Raw genomic sequence first — 23,322 nt, 5'->3', positions numbered from 1 at the left:
AGAATGATATGAAAATACTGTTTCAAAATTCTACCTGATCTCAGTCTCATATACAATGTACAAACAAAAATAAAGTAAAAGAGAAATAGAGTTACCGATTTTATCAAGAGATGCTTATTCTTTTTTTCTTTTTTTTTTATTTTTTTATTTTTGTTTTTGCCTTAATCTCCCCGGCAACGACGCCAAAATTTGACTGCACTCTCACCCTGCAATTAAAACACAATAAAAACAAATCATAATAAAACTTTTATATTTTTTTTATTTTAGTGAGAGGTTTATACTCGCCAGTGTACGAGTGCAGTTATAGTCCAAATTTAAATTTATATTTTCTGGATGAATCCAGGTCGTCCACTGAGAGATTTATTTATGGCAAAAGAAAAAGAATGTCACACACACGCACACGCATTTGGATAAATTGGCAACAAGGTTTTTTATGGTTTTTTAAACAACAGATTCTAGGAAATAAATTAAGGCAGTAATTGAAATAAATACTAAACGTAAAAATATGAATTTGGATAGTGCTTGAGTTAAGACAATTTCAGTACCAACCGTTGATTCCCAAATTTTAGCATAAAAAATTAGCAACATTAATTTAATTTCAGATATGAGGGTTTGTTATTAAATGCAATTAGAGATGATGATAGTTCTAGATTAAGCAATCCCCATACATGATATGCGAGATTCTAATTTAAGCAACCACCATAAATCCAATTGCAATTAATACACAAAACAACTAAATTAATCATGTGGATTTAGGTATGATAGCGTTTCCAGTTCTAGTAACTCTCATACATGGCATGAAAGCTCTAAGTTAGGCTTACGCTCCAATCCAAACCTAGTGATTTTTTAATAATTAATACACACTCATACTGAAATTTAAATTAATGTTACTTATTTAAAACGCAGCTTTCTTTGGGAATCATTGGCATTGGACACTGTCATTGCCTTAACCCAAGATTAGATTTAACTACTCATTTTTATTTGAAAGTTAATTGACAGAAATTTAAATGACGTAATTTAAATAACAGAATTTAAATGACAAGAAATTTAAAAGCATAAACTAACCGGCCATTTAGGCGGTGGATAATTAAATGACAAGAATTAATATTGCAGAAATTTAAAGGCATAAACTAACCGGCCATTTAGGCGGTGAATAATTAAATGACAAGAATTAAAATTACAGAAATTTAAAGGCACAAATTAACCGGCCATTTAGGCGGTGAATAATAAAGTAATAATAAATGACATAAGAATTTAAAAGAAGAAAGAAAAAAAAGTAAGATTATAAGAGAAAGTACTAAAGAAAATGAGAAAGAACAAGAACAATTCTCAAAGAGAGAATTATAAGGAAACAACTAAACTTTTATTCAAGAATAATAATCACACTTACAAATGCAATCAAGTGAGCTATTTATAGGCCATAAGATGCAATACAAACCACACAATTTTAATTATTCAATTAGACATAATTATATCTAATGGGCACTCACACACTTAAAGTTAAATGGATTTTAGCTATAATACACACATAATATTAAATGAATTTTAGCTAAAATACATACCTAATAAAGCACTCATAAAGTTAAATGGATTTTAGCTAAAAAACACACCTAATAAAGCTCTCACATAAAAAATAAAAATAGATTTCTATAAATTGGTTTTTAATCTTCATTAGGATTAAAAATAATCCTTGGGCCTTCTCCAAATAATATTTTCCATGGGTTGCTCAAATTGGGCCTTAATTCTTCATGGGCTTGAATTCTTCATGGACTTTAATTTTTCATGGGTTTGATTTCTTCATGGACTTGATTTCTCCATGGCTTTGATTTCTTCATGGACTTGAATTCTTCATGGACTTTAAGTCTTCATGGGCTTGAATTCTTCATGCCTAAAAAAAATAAAAATAATTTAATGTTATTAATAAATTATATATTATATATATGTATTACACATGGCACATATATATATTAGATTATATTATATATATATTACATGCATGCATATAATGATATATATGTATTATATATAATTTTATATATTATTATTATTTACTTTAGAACTTCATTTCATTCATCTTTCAATTTAAATTTACATATAACCATAAAATATATATTAATATCTAATTTAAACCATATTTAAGATCGAAAGAAGGGTGTAATTATAACAAATTTTTTACAAAATTAACCACTAATCACTCATCTCCTCCTCTAGCTCCCAAGTAGCCTTCTCAGGGGTATGTCGCTGCCACTGGACCTTCACATAGGGAATCGTACGGTTACGAAGCACTTTTTCTTTCTGATCCACAATGCTAGCAGGCAACTCGATATATGACGCATCCTCTTGCACCACGAGCGGATGGTAGTCAATTACATGCCCGGGATCTGCCACGTACTTGCGAAGCATAGAAACATGAAAGACATCATGTACGTAGGCTAACTGAGGGGGTAAAGCTAATCGATAAGCCAACGGTCCGACTCGCTCAAATATCTCAAACGGTCCCACATAGCGAGGATTCAACTTGCCAGATACTCCAAAGCGTCGAACACCTCTCTTCGGCATAACCCGAAGAAAAACATGATCACCCACCTCAAACTCCAAATCCTGGCGTCGTCTGTCAGCATAACTCTTCTAACGGTCCTGAGCTGCCTTCATCCTAGCCTGAATCAACTGGATCTTCTCTGATGTCTGCTCTACCAACTCCGGTCCAAGCAATGCTCGCTCCCCAATCTCGGTCCAACAAAGCGGTGATCTACATGGTCGCACGTACAACGCCTCAAATGGTGCCATCCCAATACTGGCCTGGAAGCTATTATTGTAGGCAAACTCCACTAGCGACAAATGGTCATCCCAGCTCCCATAGAAATCCAATACACAGGCACGGAGCATATCTTCCAAAGTCTGTATGGTCCGCTCCGACTGCCCGTCAGTCTGAGGATGGAAAGCTGTACTGAAAGTCAACTGAGTCCCCATAGCACTCTGCAACGCCTCCCAAAATCGTGAGGTAAATCGAGGATCCCTGTCTGACACAATGCTAGCTGGGACTCCGTGCAGTCTCACCACCTCGTCAATGTATAACGTGGCCAGTCGATGAATAGGATAGGTCTTCTTGACAGGTAGAAAGTGCGCTGATTTAGTCAATCGATCGATAATCACCCATATCGAATCGAATTCTCGAATAGATCGTGGCAATCCTGAGACAAAATCCATAGCTATGCGCTCCCATTTCCACTCCGGCACAGATAAAGGTCGTAACAATCTCGCAGGCCTCTGGTGCTCAGCTTTGACTTGCTGACACACTAAACATCGAGATACAAACTCTGCTACGCTCCTCTTCATGCCGCTCCACCAATATTGGCGCCGTAAGCCCTGATACATCTTCGTCGCCCCAGGGTGGATAGTATAGGGAGAACGATGAGCTTCCTCTAGGATCCTCTGCCTGATATCACTGTCACTCGGCACGCAAATCCGCCCACGAAACAATAGCAAACCATCATCCCTCTGGTTGTACCCCAATGAACCAAATCTCTCCATATCAGCCATAACCGCGTCAAGCTCCACATCCTGTCGCTGTCGATCGCGAATCTGATCCTCAAGATCTGAATGGATACTCATGGCAGCACAATAGAGTGTAGGATTATCTTATGCCACTGAGATAGTAAGATCACTCATCTGCTCCAATAAGAACCACTCCTGCACCATCATAGCTGCAACTGATGCTCCACGGCGACTCAGTGCATTTGCTACCACATTGGCTTTACCTGGGTGATAGAGGATCTCGCAATCATAGTCCTTAAGCAGCTCTAACCAACGTCGTTGTCTCATATTAAGTTCCTTCTGAGAAAATAAATACTTGAGACTCTTGTGATCTGTATATATCTGGATTCTCTCACCATAAAGATAATGCCTCCAAATCTTCAAGGCAAACACTACAGCCACTAACTCTAGATCATGTGTAAGGTAATTCTCTTCGTGCCTCTTCAACTGTCTGGATGCATAAGCATTCACTCGGCCATCCTACATCAAAACACATCCCAACCCTGCATACGAGGCATCACTATATACAGTAAATTACTCACCACACTTGGGTATCGTCAGTACTGGCGCCGAAGTCAAACGCCGTTTCAACTCCTGGAATGATCTCTCGCAAGACTCGTCCCAAATAAATCTGACGCCTTTCCTCGTTAACTTCGTCATGGGTGATGCAAGCCGTGTGAAGCCTTCTATGAATCGTCGATAATAACCGACAAGGCCAAGAAAACTCCGAATCTCCGTCACTGTCATCGGTCTCGGCCAATCCATCACGGCTCTAGTCTTTTCTGGGTTTACTGAGATACCCTCACCTGAGACCACGTGTCCCAAGAATACCACTCGGGTCTGCCAAAACTCACATTTCGAAAAATTGGCATATAACTGCTCCTCTCTGAGCTTCTGCAGAACCACGCTCAGATGCGCCTCGTGTATCTCAGGACTCGGTGAGTAAATTAGGATGTCGTCAATGAAAACTATGACAAAAGAATCCAAGTATTCCTTGAATACTCTGTTCATCAGATCCATAAATACTGCAGGTGCATTGGTCAGCCCAAATGGCATGACCACAAACTCATAATGGCCGTAACGTGTACGAAATGCGGTCTTTGCAATATCCTCATCTCTGACTCGTACCTGATGATAACCTGACCGCAAATCTATTTTGGAAAACATCGACGCACCACGCAACTGATCCTGTAAATCATCCATACAGGATAAGGGGTACTTATTCTTAATTGTTACCTGATTAAGCTGCTGGTAGTCTATACACAGTCGCATAGACCCGTCTTTCTTACGCACAAATAATACTGGAGCCCCCCATGGCGATGTGCTCGGTCGAATAAACCCCCTCTCCAAAAGATCTTGCAACTGCACCTTAAGTTCTTTTAATTCATTAGCAGTCATACGGTAAGGAGTCTTGGAAATAGGCTGCGTACCTGACAACAGATCGACTGCAAAATCAATCTCCCGGTGCGGTGGTAGTCCCGGCAACTCATCTGGGAACACATCTGGAAAGTCTCGCACCACAGGATAGGCAGCCAACTCCTTCTTCTCCCCAGCTATCACGGTTACAAATGCAAAATAAGCTTCACACCCACGTCGTATAAGCCTCTCGGCGTGCATAACCGATATCATCGGCGTAGTCACCACAGGCTTCACACCTCGATATGTAACAACTGGTCTCCCCGGGTGCTCAAATGAAATTACCTTCCGACGACAATCAACTCGAGCATAGTGCCGTGAGAGCCAATCCATACCCAACAGTAAATCAAAATCCTGGATCGCCAAAACAACAAGATCCCCCACAAATACCTGGTCATAAATCCCTATCTCGCAATCCCTGACCATCTCACTCCCCAACAATACCATCCCTCCCGGTGTCGAAACAGATAAATCATATGGTAAGGGGGCACACGGGATTGGGATCTTATGCAATAAATGGGGTGCTATAAAAGAGTGAGTAGAACCTGTATCAAATAAAGCACGTACATCGTGACCATGAAGAGAAAGTATACCTTGTACCGTATCACTACCCTCAGCTGCCTCGGCGGTTGACACTGCAAACGCCTTCCCTGTTGTAAGTCAACAAACTCGAACACCTTCTATTCTCTGACCCAAGCCGGTATATAAGTCTCATTGAACGACGAGACAAACTGTGCCCATGTCGGGCCCCCATCACCATATCGTTGTCTGGTGGTCTCCCACCATCGCTCGGCGTCTCCTGGCAACAGGAAGGTTCCCAATCGAACTCTATGGGCCTCTGCACAGCCTATAGATCGTAGATGCTTCTCTACAGCCTAGCCAATCCTCAGCCACCGTCGCATCAGCGCCTCCACTAAACTCTGGTGGTCGCAGGGCCATAAAATCTCTAAGCACTGTAGCACCTAAACCGTCCCCTGCTCCCGACATACCTGAATGCGACGCTTGGGCCGTAGCGGTCCTATCATCATGTCTGCGCTCCTGTCGCAACTGAGATGCTGCCAGTACATCTACAGCTCGTAAAATACCCGCTAATGTCTCCTGCATGTCCGGAGGCCCTGGCTGTCTCTCATCTCCTGTATCTGTCGCCCGTACCTCAGGAGTAGGAACAAGGTGCCCTCTACCTCGCATCGGTGGTCTACCACGACCTCGTCCACGACGTGCGTCCATGAGTCCTACATAACCAAAATCAATTAGAATGCATTTCGAAATTAAGGACACGACCTGACACTCTAACTCTACCTAACAGCCTTGGTGTACAGTTACTTGTCCCCCAAATTGACTCAATGACGCTCTGATACCAACATTGTAGGCAACCCCCGCCCGGATATCCCAACCGCCCGGTCTATCCGAACGAGAGCGCCTACATGAGAGAAGAGAAACAAACACAAGACAAAAATACCCTGGCATGCATACATACGAAAAATACAACAGCGGAAGCAAAATAATATACATGCACGCCTACAAGTACCCTGCTGGAACAGCAGTCAAGGAGTATATAAAAATATACAGACACCTGTGCCAACGATAAAAGATACAAGGAACAACCGGGCACAGTCAAAAATGAGAGTCAGAACTCTTAACAAAACATCAGAGAAAACGGGGGCAGCTAACTGTACACCCTACCGACACGGCTGGCTGCTAGGTGGCACGGTCCTCGCCCTCGACTTTAGCCTTACCCTTACCTGGAATGATGGAAAGCAAGGTGAGTCGCAAGACTCAGCAAGTTTATATAATAAGGAAGGCTGTAAACGAAACAGAAGAGAAGATCACCCCAAATATAAACCCACATGTACACACAAGTCATGTGACGCAACAACGCAACAATGCCGCATAATAAAACATATACCGGTCCTTGGGGCCCACATAAAACACCTGGCACCCAAGTCCCATACCAACCTGCCGCTGCCCTGAAAGGCAACATAAATCACCACAAACCTGTGCGCACTGTCCCGGGTCGGTACTCCCGTCACCCGTATCCCTGCCAGTACTCCCGACAGCCGAGCCAAAGGCTCCCTCGGAACGGTACTCTCGTCCGAGAACTAATAACTACCAGTAACCATGCAATGCATACAAAATGCAAGGCGTAATGAGCACCAACGTGATACAAGGCGCCCATACATCCAGGTATCAAGCCATGCTCCGCCCACGTAGTAAATCACACGCGATGCATATGCCCGTGCTGGATGCAACCTGACCAATCTAAAATGTCTGTGATCAAGCATAACCAAATCATGATGATCCCATCATGCAGCCCGAACCCATGTGCATACCAAACCATGCAACAAAAATGAAATAATCAGGCATGCTATAATCACATAACGGTAGAGTAGGTTAGCAGTGCCTGACACCGGTCAGCGGTTAGTGACCAGGAGAGACCATCTAACGGCCTAAAATAGACCATACAACAGTTTCACCGTCACCGAACTGCTAACCCTTGCCCCCACTGCCCAACCGCTCTAGCCAATAAATAACCGAAAATCCATAATAATACCCGACAGCTAAGAACCTAGCCCCGGGTGAGTACGACATCATTCCCATAGGATTGGGGGTGATACAAACCCCCGTAGGCAACCAACGAATAATACCCTCGAAACCAGGTTAATAAATTAAATTATTAAACACACCGTTTAAATTCCATAATTTATTAACAGCCAAATCCAACGAAGGGAGGTCAGATAAATTGACATCGAAAGAATCGACAATGAGGGTATAAAGAACTTGCCTTTCCGGAGATAGCCTTAAGCTCAATTTGACCAAACACGGTCAAAGTTATACCAACTGCAATATTCCATTTATTGACAAAATTAATAAAATTGGGCCCCAAATAAAATTTCAACCGCAGAAAATATTAATTACTAGATTAGGCACATACCTGGATAATTAAATCAGGGATTAAACGGAGTTTAATCCGATTTTTGAAGCCCCAAAATCTCAAATTTACGTCGCGCACGCTGCTGAATTTTCTGCCAAAATTTGCTCACTGTTTGAGCAAAAGAAGTGCCCAAAATCGGGCTTTAAAAAGAGGCAAAAGGAACGGCCCACAGCGCGCCACGTGGCGCGCCCAGCAGCTGCGCATGGCTGCCACCGCCTTGCCCAAAACGACGCCGTTTTGGGCAAGGATTTTGGCTGAAAATCAGCCAAAATTTCTTCACAGCGCGCACACCCGCGGGGCTCGAACCCGCGTCTCCCCGCTGGCAGTCCTCGCGCGCGACCACTGCGCCACACGCTACTTTTAACCTATATTTATTATAACTTTTTCCCTCTTCCGCGATTCACACCAGCACCCCTAAACTTTCATTATATACACAAACGCCCCCTATAATAATTACAGAAATGCCCGAACTTTCTAAAAATCACACAAATTAATTTATTTTAATTTTTTTTAAGATCCCAGAAATTCCTAAAATAACACAATTAATTATCCTAACTTCTTATTTCCATAAAATCATATAATTAAATTTTTATTTAATCCCAACAACTTATTTTAATAATTCTTTTAAATCCAATTACCCCAAAATTAATTTAATTACCATATACGGGCGTTACACAATTTCTTTATACCCTCAATGTCGATTCTTTCGATGTCAATTTATTTGACCTCCCTTCGTTGGTTTCGGCTGTTAATAAATTGTGGAATTTAAAACGATTTGTTTTAAAATTTAATTTATTAAATTGGTCTCGAGGGTTTTATTCGTTGGTTGCCTACGGGGATTCGTGCCACCCCGAGCTTGTGGGAATGATGTTGTATTCACCTGGGACTAGGTTCTTAGCTGTTCGGGTAGTATTATTGGCTTTTAGGTTGTTTATGGGTAAGGATCGTCGGCTCGGTGACGGTGTGACTCTCGTATGGTCTATCTTAGGCTGTCAGATGGTCTCTATTAGTCACTGACCGCTGACCGGTGCCAAGCATTGCTGACTAACTCTGCCGATATGTGATTATAGCATGCCTGGTTATGTTTTATTCTTGTTGCATGGTTTGATATGCACATAGGTACGGGCTGCATGTTGGGATTATCATGATTTGGTTATACTTGATCACGGACATTCTAGATTGATCAGGTTGCATCCAACATGGGCATATGCATCGCGTGTGATTTACTATATAGGCGGAGCATAACCTGATGCCTGGATGTATGGGTGCCTTGTATTACGTTGATGCTCATTATGCCATTGCATTTTATATGCATTGCATGGTTACTGGTAGCATTTAGTTCTCGGACGGGAGTACTGTTTCCGAGGGAGCCTATGGCTCGGCTGTCGGGAGTACCGGCAGGGATACGGGTGACGGGAGTACCGCCCCGGGACAGTGCGCACAGGTTTGTTGGAGATCTATGTTGTCTTTCAGGGCAGCGGCAGGTTAGTATGGAACTTAAGTGCCAGGTGTTTTATGTGGGCCCCAGGCACCGGTATATGTTTTTATTATGCGGCACTGTTGCATTGTTGCGTCACATGGCTTGTGTGTACATGTGGGTTTATATCTGGGGTGATCTCCTCTTCTGTTTCATTTACAGCCTTCATTTTCATATAAACTTGTTGAGTCTTGCGACTCACTTTACTTTCCATTATTCCAGGTAAGGGTAAAGCAAAAGTCGAGGGCGAGAACCGCGCCACCTAGCAACCGGCTGTGTCGGTAGGGTGTACAGTTAGCTGCCTCCGTTTTCTCTGATGTTTTGTTAGGAGTTCTGACTCTCATTTTTGACTGTACCCAGTTGTTCCTTGTATCTTTTATTGTTGGCACAAGTGTTTATATATTTTTATATACTCCTTGTCTGCTGTTCCAGCAGGATACTTGTGGGCGTGTATATATATTGTTTTGCTTCTACTGTTGTATTTTTCGTATATATGCATGCCATGGTATTTTTGTCTTACATCTATTTCTCTTTCCTTTATGTAAGTGCTTCCGTTCGGATAGACCGGGTGGATTGGGATATTCGGGCGGGAGTGCTTACAACGACACCCCCGGCCATCAACAACGATGGCAGCTCAACAAGGATTGATTCGAAATTGCACTATGGGCAGCTCAGCTGGTCACAATTGGGACACAAAGTGCCTTCAAGGTGAAATTTGGGACAAGAATTGATTCGAAATTTGAAAAAGTAACAACACCACACAAAAAGAAGAGCATGTCCGGATATTTATTAGTCCTTGGCATCCATCGATCGACCGATCGATCCGCGATCTGCTTTATTTTATTAAGTATGTGTATTTAGTTTCTGGTCCGCTCGATATATATCCGATCGATGATGACGATCACTTGTGTTTGAGCAGATATTCGGCGGTGAAATCCAAGGCCTTGACGAAGGGCTGGATGCTGACCAACTCAGCATTGGCCGCGCATTCTTCCTTCACGTCATACTCCAAGGTGATAGTGAGGACGCAGCAATCGGCGCTTTTCTCCTTCACCTCCAATCGAACGCGGAAGTAGTTAAACCCTAAGTCCAGGAAGCCTCCTTCACATACCTCCGTTTGTCTCATTCGCTTCTCGTTGTCCACAACCGTGAATTTCTCCTTGAAATAGGTAATGTTGGGCGGAGCTTTCCCTATAATTCATTAATTCATCAATTTCAATTAGAAATTAGCCATAGATATATATATATATAGCACTCATATATATACGACCATACCCTATATACTATACAATCATAGGGTGGGTATACTTATATATATATATATGATCATTAGTAACTAATAATAATTGTATGCACACATATATATATATATATGCGTGTGTTTGTGTATGTATACCTGGTTTGAGTGTGACCTTGAGAACAGTGCCAGGGTCCCCGTTGCCCTCGACGACCTCGACTTTTTCGAAAACATCGCTGTGTTGGCCGCCGAGGACGGCGATTTCGGTACCGCGGCAGAGCTGCCAGGCCTTGCTGGCTGGTACCTTCACTTCTACCTGGTGAGATTGTGTTCCGTACATCTTGTTGATTTGGAATATATATGGATAAATGCTAATGTATGAATTGCCGCTACTGCCGCTATGTATCACTGCTTTGTTTTGCTTCTTTGTTTGGGTGCTTCAATTCTCCACGCCTAGCATCTATTTATACACAACTTGTGCTAGTGGATAGGTAGCTATAGTCATACACACGAGATTATTAATGCTACACGAACCGAGAGTTAGACAACCTGGTGGACAACTCTCTGGTAAAATTACAATTTTGTCCTTACTTTTCCCCCCCCCAAATTTGCTGCTCTACTTCCTCTTCTTCTTCCTCATACTCTCTCTCTCTCTCCACCATTGTTCACCTCCGTGACTGTTCTCACCGCCATTGTAGTCACCACCGCAGCCACAGCTGCCGTCGTGGCTTCAAACAGAGCTGCCATTGCTGTCAGAGTTGCTACTGTCAAAGCAGTTCAGGACCGGATGAATGAAAGATTTTCTGATCGGCGATTGAGAAAAGAGTATTTCAAGTTTGATTGACCACACTGTAACTTGTATATAAATCCCCATCCAAATCAATGGAAGATGAGATTTTCTTGAGTTTTCTGCTTTTTCGATCCCTTTGGTTATGCTTTTTGGTGGGGTTGAGCCATGAAATAACTCTCTTTCTGTGTTAACAACAATAATGGGACACCTGATTTGTTCCCCCGACACTGTAGCAATACCTTATCTCCCAAGTTTGGGCCCTTTTGCTCTACATATTTGAACTTACCGTGCCTATAATATATATTTAAGTATATATTTATATGTATGTATATATATTTATGACATGAACAGAACATTTGCATCTTGCTCTTCATCTCTGTTTTAGCCATTTTCTAAGATGAAAAAGATCAGAAAAAAGGGGGCTTTTCCTGTTTCCATCCATGTTCCATGAGGGTGACAAAAACCAGTAACCTTTTGATTATTTTGAAATGCCAAATCTGTGCAGATTCTTCTTATTGGTTGCTCCAACTCTTTTCATGAGAGCAACCAAACCCACATGTATTTCATAAAAATATAACCCGTAAAGGAAGTACAGTTTCTGCAAGATTTTCCAGAGTTTAGTGAAGGGATGGTTTCTACTATCTTTTTTACTAATCCTTGAACAGCGACCAGAATCTTTAATGCCGGTCGTTCAACGGCGGTGACTAAGGCTGCGTTGGAGGCGAACAGCAGCGGAGGCAGCTACGTTTATGGCGAAACACGGTAAAAGCGGCTGCGGCGGTGAGGACAACTACAACAGCGAATAATGGTGGAGAAAAAGAGAGAGAGAGAGAGAGAGAAGAGAGAGAGAGAGAGAGGGGGAGAGAGAGAAAAAAGAGTGAGAGTATGAGGAAGAAGAAGAGGAAGTAAAGTAGCAAATTTGGATGGAAAAATAAGGATAAAATTGTAATTTTACCAGAGAGTTGTTCACCAGGTTATCTAACTCTCGGTTCGTGTAGCATTTTCCGATAAATTAAGAGTCGCCATCACATGCATGTTGATTGTTGACCAACTCTTTCTCTTTCACATGTAAATTGTATTTTGACCACCTAGCTAGGTCTAGGTGCACGAAGAATCATAGTATTGCTTCTATTAAAGATTAGAATTGAACCCAACAAATACCTGCCGACAAATTTTTTTTTTTTTTCTTAAATTCTGAGTTAGAGTAGTTCAATTTTGGGTGATAAGATAAATACCAACTAGTACGTGGTGACTCTGTAATGGAAATATAAAAAAAATATATCCTTGATAGTGTTGTCGGTCTTATCGGTCTAATTTGATTTTTCTGTAAATGGATGGCCTCAATTTGTAGACACGAGCGTGGCTCTGCCTCTGCTAGTGTCGTGTGGGTTTAATATTCAATGAAATAATAGGACAGATTGTTTTGTTTGTTCGTAGTTACTTTGTGAGTCATAGTCAATTGCCTTGTTTACCCGGAATCGTTTAATATTATATGATTAGTATTATTTTTATTATTATTATTTTTATTATTTAATATTTTTTCCCTTTCTTTTCTAAAAGTATGTTACCCTTGACACCGCTAGTCAATTCCCTTATTCGAACGGCATCGGTTTTGTAACTTTTACAAATTTCATGACTTTTCATAAACTGACATTATATATTAGTGGTAACCTAACTCGGGCGGCTGTTTTTATTTATTAAATATATATGAATGGGGGTCAAGTGAATGAGGCCGTTACTGGCCCGGACACATCTACATAATAATGTATTTTATAGTTGCCCAGACAATTCTTAGGGGATAAGATATTGACTTCCATTCCATTTCACATTGTGTGAATCTACATTATTTGATCATTATTTTTATGCGCGTGGTATTTTAATACATTTTGATTAATGTGATTAAAAAAATTTAAATTGAAAAGTTAAAATTGGAAAAGAATTAGATTTGGATTGAAAAGTTAAAATTTGAAAAGAATTAGATTTGGATTGGAAGAAGCTACCTGGAGTGTGTGTATAAATAGATGTTTTATATTTTATTTAAATGAGCTGTAAAAGAAGATTATTATATGTGTGTATGTATACATATAGATATATTTCATATTTTGTTAAATGTAGAAGTGTATATGATAATTTGTGTGAAGTGAATTAAAAAAAATAAGAAGACATAAAGGGGCATAGTTTAAATGCGTGCAAGTGGGAGGGTTAAATTTGGAAATGACTGAATGGGAAAGTAAGGTGACAGACATTGTCCAAATTTTTGTTCATTTCCCTCCATCTTTGCCTCCTTGTCCCTTTCTCTCTCTCTCTCTCTCTCTCCACTTATTGCCTTTTCTTTTTCTTCTCTAATTTGGAGCTTTAAAGACTGAAATTACAACAATTAAAGGGCTGTTTATTTTGCAAATTTAATCATTACAAGTTCCATTCCTTTCATATCCTTCATTTTGAAGTTATTAAATTTTTAATCAAATTACGCATATTGTCCGTTTTGAGCTATAACTTTCTATATTCATATCCAAATTAAGTGAGAAATTTCGAGTTGTCACAGTTAGAAGATTTAGAGAAATTAAAAATATAAACATAGTATTTAGATACTTAATTTTGGCATTTAAAATGACATTCCTGCTGTAATATCTCGCATCGAGCGATAGGAAAGATCAAAACAATTTACCTTGATGGGTTTACCCGAACTTCCCAGGAAATCACCCATCATTGAGCTTTCCCAGTTCAAGTATGCTTAACCTCCCAGTTCAAGTATACTTAACCTGAGAGTTTTTTACTTACATTTAGCCCAAAAAATATCTAATTGGTGTTATTTATTTCCTTATTTATCCTCGATATATACTACTATTCTCTGGGCTCTTGGGATATTACATTTCCCCCTTGAGTACATGTTGTCCTCGTCATGCGACTTTACAACTGATCCCAGATCTTCTCCTTTTTGAGGCTATCATCCTAGAAGCCTGCCAGAAACTGCTCCTTACTCAGGCCCTTGCGTTCCAGCGCCACTCCCCGCCCTCATCGGATCGCCTTTTCCAAGGGTCAGCTCTGATACCACTTATAATGTCTCGTATCGAGTGATAAGAAGGACCAGAACAACTTATCCTGATGAGCTTACGTGAACTTCCCAGAGTCACCCATCCTTGAGCTATTATAGTTCAAGCACGTTTAATTCCGGAGTTCTTCGGTTACATTTAACCCAAAATGTATCTAACTGGTATTATTTTCTTCCTTACTTATTCTCGATATATACTATCATTCTCTGGACTCTTGGAATATTATACTTGTATTTACGTATTATATTAAAACAAAATTATATAATATATTTATTGTACCCCATCCTCTGGAAAGAGGTGAAGTTCTCTCGAAAAAGGTTTTTTCTCGAGAGAAAAGTTCACCTAGAGAAAGGTAATAAGTCTGTCTTCCCAGAGAGAAATATGAACAAGCCTTACACACCTCACACTCAATCAAGTCGTTCTTCTGGGAAATTACAAAGGAGATTCTCTCCCAAACAATCATGCCCCGTTGTTGTCTTGCATAACAACAACTTATCTCACAAAAGCTCTTCTTCTCCTAGAGGACCATTCTTTCGGAGGGTTTCTCACCAAACTTATTTCGTGTTTAACCTAAAACAACACTGCGTACCCTTTATGTGTGTGCCACGTGTCCTGCTCACCGACTTCAAAGGGTATAAATACCCCTTGCCTCATCATTTTTAGGGATCATTGGATCTTTTTCGGATCTTTTAACTTCCAACCACACATGCATACTTAACCACTTGTTCTCTCAAAGAAATGTACCAAACTTTTTCCTAGACAATTTATTCTACATTTTGTGCATATACTTCACTTGCTTTTTTCAAGCATCGTGCAAATATCTAACTTAAATATTGAAAGATTTGTGAGGGAAGATCCCCTCACAATATTAATACAGAGTATCATTTAAATATCAAAATTAAATATTCAAATAACGTTAAAAATACTTATTTATATTTTGATTATATCTCATCCACCTCGTTTAATTTTGTTAAGATATACCCCCTAAACTTAAATTTGTGACCTTACACATGAGATCAACCCGTCTTCCTTCCTTGTATTCTTCTTTTCCTATATATATAGTCCTATCGGTTGTGCATAATAAAATATTTTCATATAAATAAAATTATTTTTAAAAATAAATTTATATAGTGTTCAGTTAGATTAAGAAAATACTTTTACATATCATCTAAGATGATAATTTAAAAAATATCACATTACAATCTAATATCAATTGCAATCTCCATGTTAGGCCAATAATTTTTGACGATTCAAATTTGTTAGAAGAGTTATGCATGCGGATAGATATTGTTGAAAGTAAGTATCCTCTTCAAAATTAGTGACTAATTAATTTAGTTATGAAATGTATGAGTGATGATGATGACTACTCAAAAATAATCATATGCACTAATTGATAAATAAATAAATAAGAAGGCTTATTTGATTAATATTTTTGTAGCAACACAAATAATTAAGGGATGTGACAAAAACATCTATAATTATTTGATCCAAATTTTAGAGATAAAACTATTGCAATGGAGTAAGATTTTTAATCACCAAAAAAGGCTAATGGACAAAATATTGAAAAATAAGTTTTAAGTTATAATTATTTAACCCAACTCATTTCTTAATTAATCTTAGCTATTGAGTTCAAATCTAACTACAAAATAAAAGATTTAGTTCAAAATAAACGCAATCAATCTTAAATATAGATTAACACAAGAGAGAAAACCATCCAATTTTAGTGGCCTAGTTGAGACACTTTTATATATATATATATATATATATTGAAAATATTATGTTGTCCATATTGAACAACATAATATTTGTTTAACGTGAGAAAAATAAGAGAGGAGGTGTGGCCTCTCTTGTCTCTCCTCCCTTACAAATTCGAATCGAGCAAATATAACGCGAGATAGAATAATGTATAATGTGATGGGAGTAATTAAAGTACAAGGAAAGAGTAGGAAGGTAATGCAAAGGTTATTATTTTTTTTTTTATTTGAAAAAGCAAAATATTGTAAAGGGGAATAATAATATATCTTCAATTTATTTGGATAAATAATATAATATAATATAACAAAGATAGTAAAGTAATAAAAACAAAAATGACATTTATATTCTCCACTTTATTCTATTTAACCATTACTCCTCCATTTTTTTTTATATAGCTTCGTGGCTTATTATGGTGTAATTTACTTTGATTTTATTTTAAATAAAAAAATTATTATCCACATTATAACAACAAATTTATAAATATTTTATTTAAAATTTTACCAAAAACATAAAAAACTAAATTATTAATTAAATTGTCAAATTGTAAAATAAAACACCATTCAATTTTACTTTCAATTAAAAAATTTATTTTTTTATTTACCCATGGTATATGCACACGTGACACGTATACATGTCACACATGTTCGAAGGACATGGCGCGAGGGAGAAGAGAAGGGGAGGGAAGGAAGGAGCACTGGAGAGCTGGGCATTCTGTTGGTGTTAGCGAGCGAGCGAGCGAGCAAAACCAAAGCAATGTGGAAGTGGAAGTGGAACGTCCGCCTGCTCCTACTGCACCGATTCCCCATCCTTTCCTCCGCGACCAACTCTTCTCTTCCATTCTCTTTCTATTCTCGCCGCGTAACTCTCTCTCTCTCTCTCTCTCTCTGGGGTTTATTATTCTACGTTTTGGTTTCCCCAACGTATTCGATTTCGGTCGAATTCTTTTTGTCTGCATACAATCCTAGATTTTCCCAACCCTTGTCCGTATTTTGTTTTCTCCACTGCTTGTAGTTGTACTGCTGATTGGCTGGTGATGACATGTTTGTATTCGTGTTGGTTTTGACTCAACTTGATTTCGTTCCAGTTATCCCTAGGGTTTTCGCCTTCGATTTTAACCTGTGCCCCTTGTCCGATAAATGGATTGACCATGATTTTTTTGGATTCCTTTTTAATTTTGAATCTTGTGATCTGATTGCTGCTCTAATGTGATGCCATTAGCACCTGCTTTATTCTATTATCATTTCAAGATTGATGCCGGACTTGTTCTATTATATGCAGGGAGTTAGACCTGGAATTTCTGATGGTCTTAACTGGGCCTTAGCTGGAAAAGGCGTAATTGTGATGGATAAAGCTTTTCGGAACTTGACGCCCTCTGAACTGGGACAGAAAGGGGCAACTATTTCAGGTAGTTGCTTTAACATTTTGATTTCTGGATTTAATTATTTCTCTTGTTCCACTATTCTGATTTCAGTTTTTACTCTCTGGAATTGTGTAGAATCGTTATCAGGATTTCCGTTTCATGTTAGAGGAAGTGTTCTTGGACGGTTGTCAGAAATTCCCAAAGCACAATTTAGTAAGCTTTTACAGCAGGCATGTCTTGTTTGTTGGCTTCATATGCTCCTTGTCTGTTTTTTCCCCTTCCCCTACATGAAGAGGAAATAAGGCTTAATACATCTTGCCACTGTTCATCTGTGATAACTTAATCAAATGTTCTGATATTGTATTTGATGTTCCCATAGTATTTCTCCTCTTTTATGTGCTCCCAGTGATTTTACCTCTACATCCTCTGTTTGGGGTACATTTCCACTTCAGGACCTTAAAAGTAAATGGGAGGACAAACATGGTTGTAGATTCTGAAGAAACTCTGGAATTTGAATTTGAACTACTATTGAAGTTCTTGCTGATCATTTATGATCTAGCCGTTTTATAGACTTGGCAGAAAAAATGGAAAAAAGATTAGTGGATAGCTGTTTCCTTGTGTTTCCCCCTCTTTCAAATTTTGTAAATACATTGTGTTTCCTATGAAGCTTTGAGGTGCCATCTTCCAGTTCTCTGTAGTGGTTATATGCTATCAATATTATTTAGCCAATTCTATCAACCTTCTCTTGGTAGTGTATATTGGGCGTGCTGTGAAAGTATATTGCTTCTGCTTGAATAGCCTGTTTGAATGTATTAATGCTTGCCACCTTTGGTAGGCTTTACCAAGAGAAGGCTTAATGCATTGATATTGTTCCCAGGTCACTGTTCATCTATCGTCTGTTCCCAACATTTTTGTTCATGACGGTGCCATTGGCTCATTGCCTAAATGTGATGTGAAAGTTCGAATAATCAGCGATGGTCCTTCTCCTGTATTGTCACTTTCCAGTGTTCTTTGGGAAATCCCTACCCGTGCAGTTTCCCATGATTCCTGCCCAGTGACAATTTATTGTGCGACATCTATAAGGTATTAATGGCATCAAATTTCATTTATGTTCAATCTTCAATCTTATTTAGGATCCTGGACATACTAAGCCTACATTTCTTAAGCTTTGTCTGTTTAGCATGAGTTGGCCATTTCTCTTATCAGCACTTTGGGTGATACCTAAATACTTTTAAAGTATGCTGTGGTCAATGTGCTTTAACTTGAGTTTGTGTAGTCAAGGTTAGTGGAACCTGGGTTGGATTGAATGGTATTAAATGATAGTGTTCTGAGTGGTATTAGGATTAGAAGCGTCCTAAGTTGTAGATGTTGATTAATGGTAGAAATCAGGTTTTTTATACAAATTTGAAATTGAGATTTTGAGCATGGATGAATGAATGAAAAATTAGAAAGATTCTCCCTTTTTTTACAGGGATATTTGTTCTGTCCTTAACAATTAGCAGCTTATAATTGGTACTGAACCTGTAATTTGATATCTCCATTGCATGATCTCTGATGCTTTGGGATGACAGAAATAATTTGTAAACTGCTTTTAGCTTAGTTTTTCTTCTTGTAATCTTCGGTGGATAGATTAATGCTGGAATCTGCTGCTTCACAGGCAGGAATCCCTTTAGATTTTAGCAATTTTTCGTGTTTCATCTACCACATTATTGTTTCTTAATTACCATGCAGTCCAAGTGCTGGGAATATTCTTGGTCTTGGCGCTCAAGGAAATAATGGTTTTATAGTTGCTGATGTTGAACGTTCGTCCCTCATTTTATGCGGAAAAGCCTTCTGTGATGTAAAGGGAACTAAAGACGCATTATGTTCCCTCTCTGGACCTATCATATCTTCACGGGGTGGACTGCCTCTACCTGCTGGGTATAGCTATCCTCACTTCTAACTTAATTGCAAACTGTCAGGAATCTGCTCTCACAGGATTGGTTGTTAACTACAGACTTCTTGTGTCTGCCAATTCTGTGGTTCTTTTATTTGCTCCAGAGGTTACCATGCAAAGCTGCTTAGATCTGTTGGTTTCAAGAGATGGTGTCATTCTTTCTTCTGAAGGTGTTTCACCTTTATTCCAAAGTAGAATCTCTGGGAAGTCATATCTCTCAAAGTTACCAGATGCTATTATATTTGTATCTTCTGATTGGTAAGAAGACTATTAATTTTTGGCCCTTTTTTAACAGTGAAATGTAAGCGTATCTTAATCTTACATGGTCAAGTTTTTCTTCAGACATAATTCTGTAGCCATGACTTTGTCATCACCTTATTTGATCAGCAGTCACCATTGAATACATTGGGCTTGATATATCAGACATGCTATTTAACCCAATAAACTGGCGGTCCAACTGAAACCTTTATATAATGGGTCTCATACTTCACTACTAAAAGGTCTAGCGCTGCTAGATTAACTCATCTTGCCGGAAGTTCTTTCAAGTAAAAGAAGATCAATAATTATAGTTGTCTATTATCCTCAATGTTGGCATCGTGATAGTTGATGGGAGTACGTGGAACATGTGTTCTAGCAAATTATGAGAATGGTGAACCCAAAGAAGGGAGGGGAAAACAAAGGAAAATATGTGGGATTAAAACAAGACATTGATATAATGGCCTTTCAGATGATATACCCATGGATACAGATGGTCAGACCGCCAGAGGTCTAGAATTCATCTAGCTGACCCACCTAGTGGGATTAAGGTTTGTGGTTGTTGTTCTTGTATTCCTCCTATTGTTCCAAAATGAGCCAAAAGAAGAAAATGCATTGAAGAGTATGCTGTTTTGGATAACTGAGATCAGATTTGATTTAGTCACCATGTCTTACTCCTATTGATAGTTATATTAGGATTCCAAGGAAATAGTCAATCAAATAAAGTTTGATTTTGAACAGTTTAAGGGGAAACTTTAATGTTTTAGTTTTCTAAATCAGCCTCAGACGTCTGTTCATACAAGTACATTGGAGGATTTCTCCTGTGGCCATGTTGTTGGCAACTTGATGTAGTCCCTTGGATCCCATTTTTTGCATTAAAGGATGTTTCTACTTACGATGTCTTGGTCTTCTGGCAGTAGTTTTCATCTTTAGTTTGGATGAACTGGTATTTTGTTTCTCCTTTGCATGTTATCTTTTCCTTTAAAAATTAGCTTGTGATTCAAAAGATGCATCTTTTTCATTGAAGCAGTTCTGGAACCATTCCTTCAGCATCAAGGCTCTCTCCCGGTCAAGCAGCTTTTCACTTCCTGGCAGGCTACCAGAATGGCACATTCCTTCCAGCATACAGCAAGGATCATTTACCCATTAATCCACTGGAGCTTGCAAAGGCTTTTCTATCTAAGGTACATAATAAATTTACATACTCGTGCCCATTAATCACTTTCTGTAACTTTTTTATAATTCTTCTTTTACATGTTGCAGATAAAATACCACCAAATTTCTTCCTTCCTAATTAATGTCCACAAAGGAGAAAAGCAGATAGCTGGTAAGGATAGGTATTATTTCAGTCAGTATCATTTGACATTCTTGCTCATGAAGTTGATATTCACTGGAGGAATCCATCACTTAAGTTATGGTCTTATTAGCAAAATGTCTGAAGGTATATGATGACACTGACTTCTTTCTCTGTACCAAAAGAAATGTGACAGGGATATTAGATGATTTATTTTATTCTAGTTTTTCTTTTGTTTAAACTATAGAGATATAGTTGTTTAGGTTTCATCTTATAACTTTTCTTAGATTTTATCTTTCTATTGAGATGATTATAGTAGGATAGGAATTTATCTTGTTTTGCCTATAAATAAGGCACATGATGTAGTCTAAAAATTTTCAGCATTTCATTATTGAATACAGTGAATGTTTTCTTCTCTCTCTCTCTCTCTCTTTCTCACTTTGCTTTTTGTACTTCTTTCTTAAGCTTCTTCTCTTCATCTTCCTTGGCTTTCTTCTCATTCTTCTCTAATCTTTCTATCATTCTGCAATAGATTTAGAATCAGAGCAATCTTTTCAATTGTCCCACATCAATATGTCTATTAAGTTTGAGCTTTTTTAGATGACCCTATTGTGAGTTTGGTTGTGGGTGAATTTATTTGTAGAAAATAAGCTGTGAAAGACCAGAAAAAGAGTTGCAGGTGTAGATATAGTTCTTTCACACCCCCTGGTATTCCAGCTCAGTATTGATTCTAGTCAACATGATATTGGAATTGGAAGGAGATAATGTTCATTCACTCGTTGGATACATAATACTACTAGGAGATTTTCTGATAATTTTGCTATACTTTTATGCATATGTTTCTGCTAACTACAGGGGTAAAAGGGGGTGGCTAAACAATAAGCTTTTACAAGTACATCACATTCAAAAGACAAATTTCAAAGCCTTAATAGTTCAACACTGGAATAATACTCCTCAGGTGTCATCACCTAGTTGTATTTTTCTATATCCTTTATGTTGGCTCAAAAAAGTTGACAAATCCATCTGGATCTTGCTTCCTGAATATCTAGGCAAGGATCTCATTGAGTTGGTGCTGTCAACCATATCCAACAATGTCCCACCATTTGAACCAAAAGGTTGACTTTATTAATCCTTGCATCCCTATTCTTTCTTTAAGGCGGTTATGCAGATTATGTACTGACTTCCTGAGCTTCTTGCAGGTGGAGATCTTCAAGGGAAGTACAAAACCTTCTTATGCAGTAAATTTCCAGAACTACCTGACGAATTCTCTTTCTGATATCCTTTTGTTCTCATCGTTGTTCTTATCGTGGAGCTACAAATGTCAATCGACCTTTTCAGCAAATCTGTGGCTCTGAATGTTTGTGGCATCATACGCTGCCGAGAGTATGCTGAAAACCTTAAGTTATTTCCATGACCTGCTCCTGGGAGAAAAAGAAAAGTATAGAAAGATAAGATGCATCCTTTCGTATAGGGTCTCGCCCTCTTCCTCTGGCAAAGCATCGATGGCTGTTCATTACTTGTATCACCCCAAGCTAAGCAATCATCGTTCCTTTTGCCAGAGAAGTGAGGATGCATCTTATCTCTATGATTTTCGCTAATTATGAGCTTGTAGTCTCCATGAATTGGCTTGAATATGATGATCCCCATATGCCCTGCCCATCCACGAATCTCTTTTTACAATCTCTTAAGAGGATTTGGTTTGCCATTAACACTTGCTAGGTTATGCCTTTTGAATTATCAAATTTGTTTCAGAAGGTATTCAAGATACAGAAATTTTGTGAGTCATTCAGGGGAAAATCAGTTCATAATTTAATTGAAGTTAATTGTTTACTTCAATGCTGCTTGTATTTGGTTTCCTTAAATACTATTGTTGAAAGAAGAGCATAAGAATACACATTTGCTATGTTGAAAAATAATTTAGTCTCTCACTTGTATATTTATTCTAAAAGTGTACACGTGTATAATATATATAATATATATATATATTATCTTATGGTAATTGAGAAAAACCCTGAAAGGGCCAATTGGGCCTGACCTGTTCAGTCGGCCCATCTAGTCCTGGGCCTATGGGTGACGACGCCCGGCCTTTTCATATTATCAACCAAGGGCTAAGGGTGGATCTTTTTATTTTTCCCAACGAATAGAAAGCCAAATGATAAGCATGTATAGAAACTTCATATGAGAAGAAATTAGCAGATGGTGCGAGCAAGACACTAGAAGCATAAAACCCTTTAAGAAGTTTGTCTCAAACAGCAGAAAGCCCCACAATCCAACAAAACATAT

The 23,322-nt window shown here is 38.7% G+C and overlaps 2 protein-coding genes across 9 annotated transcripts in view; one reads left to right on the top strand and one right to left on the bottom strand.

Annotated features, from left to right (window-relative positions):
- LOC127793579 (norbelladine synthase-like) overlaps positions 1–11,009 on the bottom strand; it is a 73,466-nt gene extending 62,457 nt beyond the window's left edge. The window contains exons 1-2 of the mRNA XM_052324358.1: positions 11,000–11,009; positions 10,913–10,963 (exon numbers count right to left, since the gene is read on the bottom strand). Of these exons, the coding sequence (XP_052180318.1) occupies positions 10,913–10,936 (24 nt within the window). The 5' untranslated portion in view covers positions 10,937–10,963; positions 11,000–11,009. The remainder of the gene's footprint in view (positions 1–10,912; positions 10,964–10,999) is intronic.
- The window catches only part of LOC127793574 (uncharacterized), a 74,655-nt gene extending 51,700 nt beyond the window's left edge, over positions 1–22,955 (top strand). The window contains exons 2-11 of one of the 8 annotated variants that reach the window (XR_008021444.1): positions 16,928–17,052; positions 17,473–17,599; positions 17,690–17,784; positions 18,432–18,637; positions 19,286–19,474; positions 19,551–19,748; positions 20,773–20,929; positions 21,009–21,082; positions 22,089–22,154; positions 22,239–22,954. Coding sequence is in view for 7 of the 8 variants with exons in the window: in XM_052324340.1 (XP_052180300.1) it covers positions 16,948–17,052; positions 17,473–17,599; positions 17,690–17,784; positions 18,432–18,637; positions 19,286–19,474; positions 19,551–19,748; positions 20,773–20,929; positions 21,009–21,082; positions 21,895–22,154; positions 22,239–22,315 (1,488 nt within the window). In the remaining variant the exon portion in view is untranslated. Of the gene's footprint in view, positions 1–16,927; positions 17,053–17,472; positions 17,600–17,689; positions 17,785–18,431; positions 18,638–19,285; positions 19,475–19,550; positions 19,749–20,772; positions 20,930–21,008; positions 21,083–21,894; positions 22,155–22,238 lie in introns of those variants that run through there. The other 7 variants (XM_052324342.1, XM_052324340.1, XM_052324341.1 and 4 more) reach the window with 7 other exon arrangements.
- Positions 22,956–23,322: the final 367 nt, after the last annotated feature.

This window comes from Diospyros lotus, chromosome 1, assembly GCF_014633365.1.
Source record: "Diospyros lotus cultivar Yz01 chromosome 1, ASM1463336v1, whole genome shotgun sequence".
Classification (NCBI taxonomy): domain Eukaryota; kingdom Viridiplantae; phylum Streptophyta; class Magnoliopsida; order Ericales; family Ebenaceae; genus Diospyros; species Diospyros lotus.
The sequence above is the reverse complement of the archived record's forward strand: the minus strand, read 5'-3'. Positions and strand labels throughout refer to the sequence as shown.